Source organism: Schistocerca serialis, chromosome 1 (genome assembly GCF_023864345.2).
Source record: "Schistocerca serialis cubense isolate TAMUIC-IGC-003099 chromosome 1, iqSchSeri2.2, whole genome shotgun sequence".
NCBI classification, from domain to species: domain Eukaryota; kingdom Metazoa; phylum Arthropoda; class Insecta; order Orthoptera; family Acrididae; genus Schistocerca; species Schistocerca serialis.
The window spans coordinates 544,183,449-544,199,081 of NC_064638.1; the positions used below are offsets into that span (position 1 = coordinate 544,183,449).

The 15,633-nt window shown below is 43.6% G+C and overlaps 1 protein-coding gene across 1 annotated transcript in view; it reads right to left on the reverse strand.

The window, feature by feature from the left end:
• LOC126412468 (alpha-amylase 2-like) overlaps positions 1–15,633 on the reverse strand; it is a 125,960-nt gene that overhangs the window by 11,669 nt on the left and 98,658 nt on the right. The window contains exon 10 of the mRNA XM_050082114.1: positions 11,018–11,155. Coding sequence (XP_049938071.1) covers positions 11,018–11,155 — 138 coding nt within the window. The remainder of the gene's footprint in view (positions 1–11,017; positions 11,156–15,633) is intronic.

A 15,633-nucleotide genomic window follows, 5' to 3' on the forward strand; every position in this document is an offset into this window, starting at 1 on the left:
GCACGGCGCCAAACACGCATACGACCATCATTGGCACCAAGGCAGAAGCGACTCTCATCGCTGAAGACGACACGTCTCCATTCGTCCCTCCATTCACGCCTGTCGCGACACGACTGGAGGCGGGCTGCACGATGTTGGGGCGTGAGCGGAAGACGGCCTAACGGTGTGCGGGACCGTAGCCCAGCTTCATGGAGACGGTTGCGAATGGTCCTCGCCGATACCCCAGGAGCAACAGTGTCCCTAATTTGCTGGGAAGTGGCGATGCGGTCCCCTACGGCACTGCGTAGGATCCTACGGTCTTGGCGTGCATCCGTGCGTCGCTGCGGTCCGGTCCCAGGTCGACGGGCACGTGCACCTTCCGCCGACCACTGGCGACAACATCGATGTACTGTGGAGACCTCACGCCCCACGTGTTGAGCAATTCGGCGGTACGTCCACCCGGCCTCCCGCATGCCCACTATACGCCCTCGCTCAAAGTCCGTCAACTGCACATACGGTTCACGTCCACGCTGTCGCGGCATGCTACCAGTGTTAAAGACTGCGATGGAGCTCCGTATGCCACGGCAAACTGGCTGACACTGACGGCGGCGGTGCACAAATGCTGCGCAGCTAGCGCCATTCGACGGTCAACACCGCGGTTCCTGGTGTGTCCGCTGTGCCGTGCGTGTGATCATTGCTTGTACAGCCCTCTCGCAGTGTCCGGAGCAAGTATGGTGGGTCTGACACACCTGTGTCAATGTGTTCTTTTTTCCGTTTCCAGGAGTGTATATTAAGCAATTTCAGCTTGATGGACAAATTACATGACCTGAGAGCACCTCTCGCATTCAGTGTCTGTAAATAAACTATCAAGTAGATGTGAATTACAAACAATCCAGACACGTGAAGTAATGTTAGAGAATACAATCTTTCATGTCACTGTCTAACATGTTGGAAGAAGCACAATCATTTTATGGTCGACAACAACATACTATAATTCAAAAGGACATAGATGTTTCGTATACTGTGGCAGGTCCCCCTTTACCATTGCGATACTGTGTAATACTAGCATTTACAAAACAAGCCGTGAGAGCATGTCTCGCCCTCGGTAGGTGGGGGATTGAAATTTTGTTAAAAGATATCGCCATAACAACAAAAAAAGAAATGCCTGTCAAAAATCATTCTGTGGTGCCCTATCCATCTCATCCATCCTAGAGGCGGCACATCATTGTTACCAAATTGATAGTCAAATTAATTAAATTGATCGTGGGAGTCACTTTGCATGGCGAGCAATTTTTTTTTTTTTTTTTTTTTTCAGCAGTCGGATTACACATACAAGATAGGTCCAATGGGAATCCATGGAGGGAAGATGATGTTCATTTCAAGGAACACTATTGAAAAGCGACATTTGACGCTTACCACAGAGGTATTCTATGGCCCACAACATACATTTCACGTGAAGACAGCCCTATTAAAAACACGTTCGTGATGATTGTGTTATTGTCGTCCTGCATAAAAAGCAGTCTTGAGTCTACAGGCACAAACAGGTCGCTGATAGCGTTATGATTTCTGGTAGAAATGCTGTCCATGATTTGGAATCAAGTCTATCCATTCAACCACATGCTTTCATTGAATTCTGTAGACACATCTTTTAATTACTACAGAACGGGTGAATCATATTCAAGCCATTCTCATATGTCGAAATAAGTCACCTTTGTCAAACCCATCTACTACGGATCCCATACTGCAAAAACTCGAACGATGTTTTAGACAGTCCCACTGCATCTTGTAACTGCTCCTCAGTCTCTGTCCCACGCTCGCCGCAACCTCATCCGTGTGATAGTCCCAATTTGCGTCGGACCTGAATTGAAGTCGGAGAGCGCTATATCTAAGACCTTGTTCATACCAAGGAGAAACAGGACGAGCTGCGTTAATGCGAAAAGACAGCTTTTGACCACTCGGGAGATATCGGAACATGTCGGTGTAGCTCCGTCGACTGCGTACAGTGTGCAAGGCCAGCTGCAAAGGAAGTTTTCCCAGGCAACACAAGGTAGTAGAAAAGCTAGTGCGAGCAGGTACAGTGGTGTTCCTTGTTGGGAAAATTAGGAAGACACCACATCATATAGGGCATGGGGAGAGGACAAGGATTTTGCTACTGCATTGCGATACAACTCCAAACTACATACAGGGACTGCAGTCCGAAGGTGATCTGCATCTCTCAGGATGCATTCATGTCTATCACCCAAACATTCTCCCCCACCTCGGTATTTAGTACCATGCAACGGAGAAAACCTACGAACTATAAAAACTCCGCTAACATCATCCGTTAGAGAACTTGATAAGACATTGCCATGTCCCTGTCTTCTGATATATCTGAAACAAATACAGTCTGCTTTCTGGCATTGGCCATATGTGGAGATCCCACTAAATATACAGGTATTGGTTCACTGGGGCAGGTGGCTCATGATTGAAGTCGCTTCCACAGACCGGTGTAAAGTTTCATCATCTGTACTGTAGCAGAACCGTATTCAACTGATCATCAATCACACGAAAGGGTCCTTGTGTTGTTCCTTCATAATCAGTTTAATACACTGTTTTTCGGTTTTAATGCATCCAATTAGTATACAGCGCCATGCACTTTGTTTTTTAGACCATGACTTAGAGGTCCATGTCAGCTGCTGCTAAACCGACATCAACAGGTTTCGATCCTCTGGCTCTCACTGAAAGCTGAACAACACGTGGCGTAAACTATACAGCTTGCAGAGCACAGGCTGTTAGAAATAAAACACAGAGGTAATATTTCTCATTGACAGAAATGTGGAATACGTCACAACATAGGGAAACTGGAAGAGTTTGCGATATTGTTGAGCGCTTCCAACAGCTATTCGAAGGTGATAACCTGTACACTTAATCTCTACCTCCCCATCGACAGGATAGCGGATGTCTTGGTGTTCCACTTCGAAAAGCATTGTTCCTTCATTTTGCAGTCATGTACATGATTGCTGTTCCTGTGTACATCAGCGGAAGGTGCTGTTCACAACGTGGGTGAGGTAGTACAAACAAAACGAGACATTGTTATCTTATTGGTGAAAAAAAATGAAAACATGTGGAGAGCATCGCAGCGTATGGAAACAAGACGAGTCTGCAGCATTCAAGAACACTCCTGAACAAATGTATGAAAGTGATGACCTCTACATTTAATTCCATGCTCCACACTGACAAGTAGCAGATATCCAGTGTTCTGCCTCGGCTCCCTCCATCTCAACCGAGTGGTATCAGTCAATCATCATGCGGTAATCAACATACCTAGCGGACGGCCGGGATAGGAAAGACACTGTTGATGTGGGACGGTGTACTATAGTACACACCGCTATTGACAGCGAGATCAATTTTAGCAATTTTATCTGTTCCATAATTTCAATGCCAGTCAGTGACACAGTTGAACGTGTCCCAATTTCTACCTCAGCGCTCCACTACTTTGCAAGTACTGAATAATAGATTGTACATGCAGCCAGATGACAGTGCTGTACATCCAGTCTACCATGTACACCAAAGTATACGAGATACTGTCCTATACCGATGCAAAGAAGTTATCTACATATGTGCAGCACATCGAACATAGTACAGAATTTACAATTACGACTGGCCACCTTTCCCTGTGTGGATGGATGCCACAGAATTGTACATTCGTTGGATAAATTCGGAGATTGACAGATCCCTCCCAAATTTTCCTTGAACAATCCTTCCTGCCACACTAATTTTACCCACAGCACCTGTCCAGAAGCACAAGATCTCCCCAGATGCTGCCTGTTGAGGAGGGTCGCACCTTTTATCGGTGTATATTATACATGAAAGTGTTGCATAGCTATAGCAGATGGTTGTACATGATGGAGCTGCAGAGATATGGGGTTTGAACCATTTCAAGTAAATCATCCGTTCGATCAATTCTGAAGCATTATTCCACTATCCGGAGACAATGCCAGGAAGGCAAGAGAGAAAATCATCATAAATCTCGAAAGCACACTCCTGTGATTACACCGTTCTGCACCTAAAAATCCTATACTGTTAAAGCCAAGCGGTTTTCAAAGTATTAGTCGTGGAATGCAATGCTCTTAATACTCTAACGGAGGATATATTTGTCCAACATCAGACATACAACGACCCCACAAGTATGTTACCCCATTCAATATTGTAACAAATTGTAAAATGATAAAACTACGTCCTTCTACACTATTCTGGTATCCTAGGAAGGTACTGTCAGTGTGTATCCACAGCACAAGCTGCTTATAAACCAACTAGAATGAAGTGCCGGACTGTGTAATGATAGGAGTGTGCTTTTATGCTTTATGATCATTTCTCTCATGCTGGTACCTTCCTGGTACTGACTCTGGACAGTGGAATAACGCTTCAGACTTGATCACACGGTTGATTTACGTGAAATGCTTCAAACTTCATACGTCTGGACCTCCATCATGTACAACCATCTGCTATAGCAATGCAGTAGATAGTGTCGGAAGTTCCATGCGGCTTTTCGCGGATGATGCTGTAGTATACAGAGAAGTTGCAGCATTAGAAAATTGTAGCGAAATGCAGGAATATCTGCAGCGGATAGGCACTTGGTGCAGGGAGTGACAACTGGCCCTTAACATAGACAAATGTAATGTATTGTGAATACATAGAAAGAAGGATCCTTTATTGTATGATTATATGATAGCGGAACAAACACTGGTAGCAGATACTTCTGTAAAATATCTGGGAGTATGCGCTCGGAACGATTTGAAGTGGAATGATCACATAAAATTAATTGTAGGTAAGGCGGGTACCAGGTTGAGATTCACTGGGAGAGTCCTTAGAAAATGTAGTCCATCAACAAAGGAGGTGGCTTACAAAACACTCGTTCGACCTATACCTGAGTATTGCTCATCAGTGTGGGATCCGTACCAGATCGGGTTGACGGAGGAGATAGAGAAGATCGAAAGAAGAGCGGCGCGTTTCGTCACAGGGTTATTTGGTAACCGTGATAGCGTTACGGATATGTTTAGCAAACTCAAGTGGCAGACTCTGCAAGAGAGGCGCTCTGCATCGCGGTGTAGCTTGCTGTCCAGGTTTCGAGAGGATGCGTTTCTGGATGAGGTATAGAATATATTGCTTCCCCCTACATATACCTCCCGAGGAGATCACGAATGTAAAATTAGAGAGATTCGAGCGTGCACGGAGGCTTTCAGACAGTCGTTCTTCCTGCGAACCATACGCGACTGGAACAGAAAAGGGAGGTAATGACAGTGGCACGTAAAGTGCCCTCCGCTACACACCGTTGGGTGGCTTGCGGAGTATAAATGTAGATGTAGAACACTTTCATGTATAATATACACTGATAAGAGGTGTGACCCTCCTGGACAGGCACACATTTGTGGAGATCTTGTGCTTCTGGACGAGTGCTGTGGGTATGATTAGTGTTCCAGGAAGGATTGTTCAAGGACAATGTGGGAGGGACCTATTAATCTCCGACTTTAAACTATGAATGTACAATTCTGTGGCATCCATTCACACAGGGAAAGATGCCCAGTCGTAATCGTAAATTCTGCACTACGGCCCTATGTGCTGCAAATATGTAGATAACCTCTTTGCATCGGTATAGGACGCTGTCTGGTATACTTTGGTGCATGTGGTCGACTAGATGTACAGCACTGTCATCTAGATGCGTTCCCAATCTATTATACAGTACTTGCAAAGTAGTGCAGGGGTGATTTAGCGATGAGATAGAGATTGGGAAGAGTTCTACCGTGTCACTGATTGGCGTTGAAATTACAGAACAACAGGTAAGATTGCTAAAATTGATCTCGCTGTCAAGTGCGGTGTGTATTACAGTACACCGTCCCACATCAACAGTGTTTTTCCTGTCCCGACCGTCCGCTAGGTATGTTGATTACCGCATGATGATTGACTGATACCACTCGGTTGAGATGGTGGGAGCCGAGGCAGAACACTGGATATCTGCTACTTGTCAGTGTGGAGCATGGGATTAAATGTAGTGGTCATCACTTTCATACATTCGTTCAGAAGCGTTCTTGAATGCTGCAGACTCATCTTGTTTCCATACGCTGCGATGCTCTCCACATGTTTTCATTTTTTTTTCACCAATAAGATAACAATGTCTCGTTTTGTTTGTACTACCTCACGCACGTTGTGAACAGCCCCTTCCGCTGATGTACACAGGAACAGCAATCATGTACATGACTGCAAAATGAAGGAACAATGCTTTTCGAAGTGGAACACCAAGACATCCGCTATCCTGTCGATGGGGAGGTAGAGATTAAGTGTACAGGTTATCACCTTCGAATAGCTGTTGGAAGCGCTCAACAATATCGCAAACTCTTCCAGTTTCCCTATGTTGTGACGTATTCCACATTTCTGTCAATGAGAAATATTACCTCTGTGTTTTATTTATAACAGCCTGTGCTCTGCAAGCTGTATAGTTTACGCCACGTGTTGTTCAGCTTTCAGTGAGAGCCAGAGGATCGGAACCTGTTGATGTCGGTTTAGCAGCACCTGACATGGACCTCTAAGTCATTGGACGGAAAAACAAAGTGTATGGCGCTGTACACTAATTGGATGCATTACAACCGAAAAACAGTGTATTAAACTGATTATGAAGGAACAACACATGGACCCCCTCGTGTGATTGATGATCAGTTTAATACGGCCCTGCTACAGTACAGATGATGAAACTTTACACCAGTCTGTGGAAGCGACTTCGATCATGAGCCACCTGCCCCAGTGAACCAATACCTGTATATTTAATGGGATCTCCACATATGGTCAGTGTCAGAAAGCAGACTGTATTTGTTTCAGATATATCAGAAAACAGGGACATGGTAATGTCTTACCGAGTTCTCTAACAGGTGACGTTAGCGGAGTTTTTATAGTTCATAGGTTTTCCCTGTTGCATGGTACTAAATACCGAGGTGGGGGAGAATGTTTGGGTGATAGACATGAATGCATCCTGAGAGATGCAGATCACCTTCGGACTGCAGTCCCTGTATGTAATTTGGAGATGTATCGCAATGCAGTAGCAAAATCCTTGTCCTTCCTCCATGCCCTGAATGATGTGGAGTCGTCCTAATTTACCCAACAAGAAACATCACTGTACCTGCTCGTACTATCTTTTCTACTACCTTGTGTTTCATGGGAAAGCTTCGTTTGCAGCTGGCCTTACACACTGTAAACAGTTGGCGGAGCTACAACTACATGTCCTAACTTTCACGGAGGAGTCAAAACGCTGTCTTTTCGCATTAACTCAGCTCGTCCTGTTTCTGCACAGGATGCAGAAGGGCTTGATAGAGCGCTCTCCGACTTCCGTTCAGGTCTGACTTAAATTGGGACGATCACATGGATGAAGCTACGACGAGAGTGGGGCAAAGACTGAGGAGCAGTTACAAGATGCAGTGGGACTGTCTAAAACATCGTTGGAGTTTCTGCAGTGTGGCATCCTTAGGAGATGGTTTTGAAAAAGGTGACTTGTTTCGAGATATAAGAGTGCCACGAATAAGATTCACCCATGCTGTAATCATTAAAAGACGTCTCTACAGGATCCAATGCCAGTTTGTGGTTGACTGGATCGACGTATTGCAAATCGTTGACAGCATTTCTACCAGAAATCATAATACTATCTGCGACCCATGCGCGCTTGTAGACTCAGGACCGCTTTTTATTCTGGGTGATGGTAACAAAATCGGTATGATCGTGTTTTTAATAGCGCTCTCCTTACATGAAATGTATGTTGTGGGCTGTAGAATCTCTCTGTGGTCATCTTCTAACGTTATTTTTCAATAGTATTTCTTGAAATGGACATCATCTTCCCTCCATGGATTCCCATTGGACCTATCTGGTGTGTGTAATCCGACTGCTGAAAAAAAAAAAAGTTGCTCGCCATGCAAAGTGACTCTCACGATCAATTTAATCAATTAGCCTATCAATTTGGTAAACAATTACACGCCGCCTGGAGGTTGGATGAGATGGCTAGGGCACCACGGAATTCTTCTTAACAGGAGTTTCTTTTTATTCATTGCTGCGATATCTTTTAACAAAATTTCAGTCTCCCACATACACAGGGTGGGACAGGCTCTCACGATTTGTTTCTTAAATGCTAATATTACACAGTAACGCATTGGTAAAAGGGGACCTGCCACAGTGTACAAAATATCTATGTCCTCTTGAATTATAGTATGTTGTTGTGGAGCATAAAATGATTGTGCTTTTTCCGACATTTGAGCCTGTGCCATGAAAGATTGTATTCTCTAACGTTACTTCACGTGTCTGAATTGTTTGTAATTCACATCTACTTGATAGTTTATTTACAGACGCTGAACGTAAGAGCTGCTCTCAGGGTGTGTAATCTGCCCATCAAGCTGAAATTGCTTAATATAAATGTTTTTTCTTCAAAGTTTGAATTCTCGCTTTTTCTTCACTCCGATGATGATTTCAAAATAACGAGGACATTCTGTGGTGATCAGTAGTTTTCGCAGCAAAATAGTCAAAGTTGTTTTTTATGCAGGGTGGACATGTCTCTGCTGATCAACTGTAATGGGCGACGGTACTCTTTGCTGGATGTCGTAAAATAATGAGATGCAGTTAATCGTAAGAGCTCCACCAATATATCTCATAAAACTAAAAGAAAACAGACTCCGCCTATTTTCGTGGATAGAATAGATTTATTATCGTCCCAATTCTGTTTTCCTTTTTTAATGGATCCTTCATTGTAGGAGATGCATTGATGTCAAATACTATTGTTCTCCATAACAGAAAGGTGGGCGCAGGGAACGAGACTACAGTTGATGATGGCGCGACACAACTGCACTGTGACTACGGGCGCAGTCGTGCTGCTAAATTTTCCTTTGTGTTGGCAGAGAGCTGTCACCACAAGGCAGGCCACACACTGCAAGCGACCGCGGAGGATAGCGGAAGGCCTGGTGAGAGTAGTGACGGCAGAGGGGTGGGAGTGGGGTCACAGAAAAGCAGCAAAGCACTTTGCGGAGCAGATAGCCGTTTGAAAAAGCGATCTGGAGCATTCTCCAGAATCGTTGTTGTTGCAGAGGGGTCCAGTCTTTGGTTCAAATGGCTCTGAGCACTATGGGACTCAACTGCTGAGGTCATTAGACCCTTAGAACTAGTTAAACCTAACTAACCTCAAGACATCACACACATCCATGCCCGAGGCAGGATTCGAACCTGCGACCGTAGCAGTCTTGCGGTTCCAGACTGCAACGCCTTTAACCGCACGGCCACTTCGGCCGGCTGGTCCAGTCTTTCTGACATACAGGTTTAACAGATTATAAGAAACAGTTACGTTGATGTTTAAGAAAAGTGCTCTCAATCGCAGGGTGATAGACCTATTCGAGGTGTTGGGAGTGTGCCTAGTCTGAGAATGGTCGCCCCCTAACCAGAGAGAAGGCATGTGGGCTGTGTCGCTTTAAGTTAGACAATCGAGTTGCACTTGAGGCGGACGTCCTTTTATCTCCTATTGTTTATTTGCCAATACATGCTATTGTGTTGGCAAAGAAGCATCACCTCGAGGCAGTTAGCGGTCATGGCGGTAGAAAGCAAAGCACAGCAAAGCAGCTGGCCATTTGAAGAAGCGTGTCCTCTCCGTGGGTGGATGGATGGATGGAGGGAGGGAGGGAGAGGAGGGATGAGGAGAGGTTATAGGGCCTCTCGAGGAGAGCCACGTTACACCCCTGCCTTTTTCCCGCCAGCTTGTAGGTAAAGGATAAAGTGTGAGTGTGTCTGTGACTAGTTTCGAGTGGTATTGCGAATTTTTTTCCCAGCAGCATGACACCAGTAGTATGGTATCGTCAGTTTTTGAGCTGGATAGCGATTTTAGGCTGTCCTTGTGTAGCGCCACGCATACAGTTGTGTAATTAGGCCTGATCTTTTAAGATTAATTACATAATTAGGACCTATGTTTACCTCATTTTCCCGACTTAAATAAATAAGGTACACTAACCTTACCTTCCTCTGCTGCATCTGGACAGTTTTCAAGTGTTGGGGTGTGCACTTGGTCTTTGCATGGCGTAGAACTAGGGTTGAAGTCCCGGAAAGGGCACCACCATTTTTAATTTCCCTCAATTCCAAGCGCCTCTGGTGGTATAATTGTGTTTAGGGGGTGCACTTCGGCTTTAAGATCAGGAGGACCTGGTTTCGAGTCCCGGAAAGTTGGAGAGGGGGTAGGGTGCTCGAGCTCATGTGCAGGCTGAGGATAACACATGATGTCATCTGGGGGTGAGGATGGATGTGGCTGGGGTGGTTGTAATTAACTGATCAATTTAATTAATATTCATATCAATCTGATATAAGAAGTGTCCTCATGCCGCAATCTCCCCATTTCTCACGGACTCTAGCACGTCAAAGTATCCTATATTACACATATGTAGTAATTTTCTAGAATTCGTTGCCATTTTCGAGACTTAGTTTTCAAGCTACTTTATTCTCAGAAAGTTGATGAAGAAATGTGCGAATTCATATACTTAAAAATATAAATCTTGCCCATCCCCTTTACCTTTGGACCCGTGCCTGATGGAAGGACACATTACTGCAAACAGCAAGAATCATAAAATGTCTGGGAGCATGCGTCCACAGTGAACCTACAGCGAAATGACTTCATAAAATTATTATTAGAAAAAAAGTGTAGCCAGATAGAGTTTTTGGAAGAATCATCAGGAAATGTAATTCGTTCACAAAAGAGGATGCTTACAAAACCTTGGTCATCAGTACTGCACCTTTCACGAATGGAACAGGGAAGGGGGAAATGAAATTGGTGCCCGAAGTACCCTCCATCACACAACGTGCGGTACAGACGTAGGTGTACAATTTGTGAGTATAGCACTATAACTGTGCCAGGAGTTCTGACATATGTCCAGTGCTCAAGATGGCGAGCTGTGAGAATGACATTCAGAAGAAGTAATGATAAACCAGTAACATTGAAAGCTGGGAATTAAAATTAAAACATCAAACTCAATAAACCAATATGATACATAATACTCACATCGACGTGTATAGCTAGGAAGCTGTGCGGTTGTAGCCGTACTCGTACGGAGCCATTTGCTGTGACTTTTAGTGTCTCACCGGCGCATGTCCCGCCACCGGAGACCACGTCGCAGTAGGTTCCCGCTGGAAGACACGTCTGGGGGGAAACAGCACATAAGTTCGTGTTATCCACAGACCCTTGAAAACAAGCAAGAATATTGTTCTTAACGTTTTCAAAATGAGAATGAGTGTACCAGCCGACGTTATCGTGATGGGAAAAAACACTCTTCTTTAAAAATCTTGAATGCTTGCTCCACAGTATTAAGATATTTATTAAACGATATCATCTACACGCGATGAGCTGCACTAGATATGTTCATTTGCCAAATCGATACTTGAGTGTATAACCGATCGTCAGTGGCGTCTGTACAGAGGCGCTAACATCAATTTGTACAACATGACAACTGTATATGCGAGGGGGTTCAATACGTAGCGCAACGCATTTTTTCCCCCGGTCACTTTCTATTTAAAAAATGCGGAGTTTTTTTTTGGGACATATTGCAATATTCCCGCTTCAGTCCCTATAGTTTCATGACGTTCCGATCGGTGGCTGCACTATACACAGCCTTCAAAATTGCGTCTATAACGGAGATGCGTTCCAGGAAGAGAGCCGCCATTGAGTTGCTTTTGGCGGTAGGTCAGAGCGTCGCAGATATTTGCAGAATATCTACGAAGACCTGGCACTCAACAAAAGCACGGGTAATCGTTGGACGAGGCGTCTGTCATCGTCGCAACGAAATCGCGCAAACCTGTCTAACCTCCCTCGTGCCGGCCGGCCGCTCAGAGCTGTGACTCCTGCAGTCTTGTAACGATCGGACACTTAGTCGAGATGATCGACGGTTCACAGCTATAAACCTCTGCGGCAACGCAAGGCCTTACACAATTCTGCGCGCCCGAGAGGAGCTCACAAAACTTCTTTGGACTGTTCTTCCGTCTCCATCCTACACTCCACGTCTCGCATTTTCAGACATCCATCTGTTTGGCCCAAGTAAGGATGCACTCCGCGGGAAGCAGTACGTGGATGATGAGAAGGTTATTGGTGCAGCAAGAGGTTGGCTCCGAAGTCGGCCAGTGGAGTACTGACGTGCGGGAATAAAGGCTCTCCCAGTAAGGTGGCATAAGGCCGTCGTATTGAAGGGAGATCATGTTGAAAAATACGATTTTGTAGCCAGAAGAATGCGGATTAATATAGTGTATTGCAATTTGGAATAAAACCAATCTGCATTCAGAAAAAAATGTGTTGCGTAATAGCAGAAATGTAAATCTACTTGCATTATGTATCTCTATTGCTCCGACATGCAGGTCAGTTAATACGACAGGATATGAAATCCATCCTATCACACAGTACACAGGTTGTCAAGCAGGGTATTGTCGTCATATCTTAAGCACTAACAATTATAGGTCAGGTCTGACACAGGGTAACTGTCATATACTGTAAACATGCAACTGACAGGTCAAAGAGTCTACTTTACCTGCCTTTTGTTATTTCTAAGATCATATTTACATACATCTGTGACATACATTCATATACGTGAAATACTATCTACGATAATGATCGAAGCAGAAGAAATGAATTAAAATTTGTGCTGTAGCCGGGATTCGAAACCGGGTTTTCTTTCTTACTATACTGAAATGCTAACCATTACACCACCAAGCACTATTGTCAATAGTGGTGCACGAATTAATGAAGTTGAGTGCCCTCACCAACACAAACATCATACCTTCCACTTATTTTCTGTTACATTGTCACTGCTGCTAGGGTTCTCCAGCATTGGAATAGCACCTCAACGTTGGATGTATTCTTCTGCTTCGCTCATTATCGTAGATAAAGAAGAGACTTAAATGCCTCAGAGATAAATATAATTATGAGATCTATAAGCTCACCTATAGTACAGGACTTTCCCATTACGTCCAACGCTAGGGTGTTATTCAAATGCCGGAGAGCCCTAGCAGTAGTGACAATGTAAGGCAAAATAAGTGGAAGATACGAATTCAAGTTTGTGTTGGGGAGGGCACTCATCTTGGGTAGTTCGTACAGCACTGTTGAGCATAATACCATGGTGGTGTAATGGTTAGCATTTCTGCCTAGTAAGTAAGAAGACCCCGGTTTGAGTCCACGCCATAGCACAAATCTTAATTCATTTCTTCTGCTTCGAGCATTATCGTAGATAAAGAAGAGACTTAAATGTCTCAGGGATAAATATAATTATAAGATCTGTTAAATACAATGTTTGGACGTTTGGTATATAGAGATAAAATATACCAAATATATAAAAATATAAATCTCACCCCTCGTCTTTCCTATGTGTGTGATGTGATCAAGAATTTGTCACCGCCTAATATTTCACAGCAGTAACCTACATGTCTACCTGTGTACCACATGATAGGTGGAATTTTATATCCTGTCGTATTAACTGATTAACTGACACGCATGCCATTTCTACAGAGATGCATAATGTAAGCTGACTTACAATGCTGCTTTTATATATACAGTCGTCATGTAAAACTGCAAGTACATACAGTTATTTGTTCCTCTATATCATATGCCACTGATGATGGGTTATACACCCAAATATTGTTCTGGCAAATAAACATTTCAAGTGCGGTTCACAGTGTTTAGAAAACGTCCTGTAATAAATTTTTCACAGACGATATCAGGAATATTCACCTACAAATACAATATTCAGTTATTGTAACTTGCAGCGGCCAAGTACGGTAAAAAAAAAAAATAAATAAATAAAAAAGCACCTTTCTTTTCACCTCTCACTTTTATCTATTTGTATTTCCCGACTGGTCAAATCGACAAGTACATTGCATCTTACAAAAAAGTCAGAATGTTATGAACTTTTAGTATTTTGCATGCAGATAGACTGCGGTAAAGGAAACAAGTTTTCGACATCGAAAAACCGCGAAATTTCTACAATTTTTTCTGTTTATGTAGCTACGTATTTTTTCTCTTGCTATCCAAGACAAAAACACATCTTTCTTACAGACAGTAAAATTTTCTGCAATTTGCACTGGCCAAATGTACTTTTACTCCAAATGTTTACCAACATACACAACTCCAAAAGAACGACAAAATTATCAAAGAAAATGCAAAAAGGACAAGTTTTAGTACTGCAATCTTAACTGAACAACATTTGAAAGGGATAATGACAGATGCCTCTAACGATCAACTGACGTACACAAAGAATTCTCCGCCCCCCTTCCCCTTCCTGTAATAGTATGCTCGTTTCTGCTAAGGCTGCATAAAATTGGCAAAAAACGCACGTGTTTCATGGCATGTGGTTCTAATTGTCAAAGTGTAACAGCTCCAAGAACACCCTCTCTTTCTAATGCAGTACCGTTTCTTGTCAACTAAATGTATATTTAAAGAATAAGAATTAGGCCAGATGAAAATAAAACATCTAACAGAATACATAATCACACAAAAAAGTTAATGCCTTGATCTCATGGGTACATATGGCAAGTAAAATTGGGTGTCAGTTGCATTCTCCTCGTCGGTTAGGGTTTCCCCACCGTAGTGATCCTCTCAGCATCCTCTTCGCTGAGGTTACGCATGGGTGAATTCTCACATGCGTGGTAACAACACTGCTTGCCAATGGTGGAGTACCTGAGCATTGTCTTTTTTTTCCAGTTGCAGGTCCCTGTGCCACACCGTTCCGTACATCTGCAACCGAGATTATGTTGAAAACTAGGGTTTGTAGTTAAAAGAGTGGGCTTTAATATGGTGTACTGGTATTCATGTTAGCATACAGCCCAAAGCTGAAGGAATCGTTTAGTTAACTAGCCACGTCTGTACTTGTAGATAGTACGAACAGAATGGCACTCGGCGGCGTCTCGAGTAGCTGGCTGTCTTGCAAGTTGGAATTTTGGAATTGCTTCGGATTTAGAGAACTGTCAATTGAAAAGATCGTCCAGTGCATATCTTTTCGTTTTTACATCCCATAATGTCACAAGAAATCTATCCACTACTTCAGAAATTTGGTTTGCTACTCTGTATGTTCAAATGGTTCAAATGGCTCTGAGCACTATGGGACTCAACTGCTGTGGTCATAAGTCCCCTAGAACTTAGAACTACTTAAACCTAACTAACCTAAGGACAGGACACAACACCCAGCCATCACGAGGCAGAGAAAATCCCTGACCCCGCCGGGAATCGAACCCGGGAACCCGGGCGTGGGAAGCGAGAACGCTACCGCACGACCAGGAGATGCGGGCTCTCTCTGTATGTCTGTTTGAAAATACAAGTCAGGCAGGGTACGTTTTTGTCGTAAGAGTGTCCAGTATTCCATAGTATTCGCTTCAAATCGAGATAATAACTTGCAAGAAGATATTTTCTGGTATATTTGCAAGCTGTAGCCAGTCAAAGTTTCTGGCTTAAATAAGTTTCGGAAAAGCATGCAAAAAAAAAAAATGAATTGTTTGAATAATAAATGGCGTTAACGGATGCACAGCTTGATGACACTCTTTGTGTGAGTCGTTCCCCACGAGAACCGGAAAATATAGAAAGGCTGAAGACCGCAAATGTAATTTCTAAAATTAATTTGTAAAGCCGTCTAACTTATTTTATTT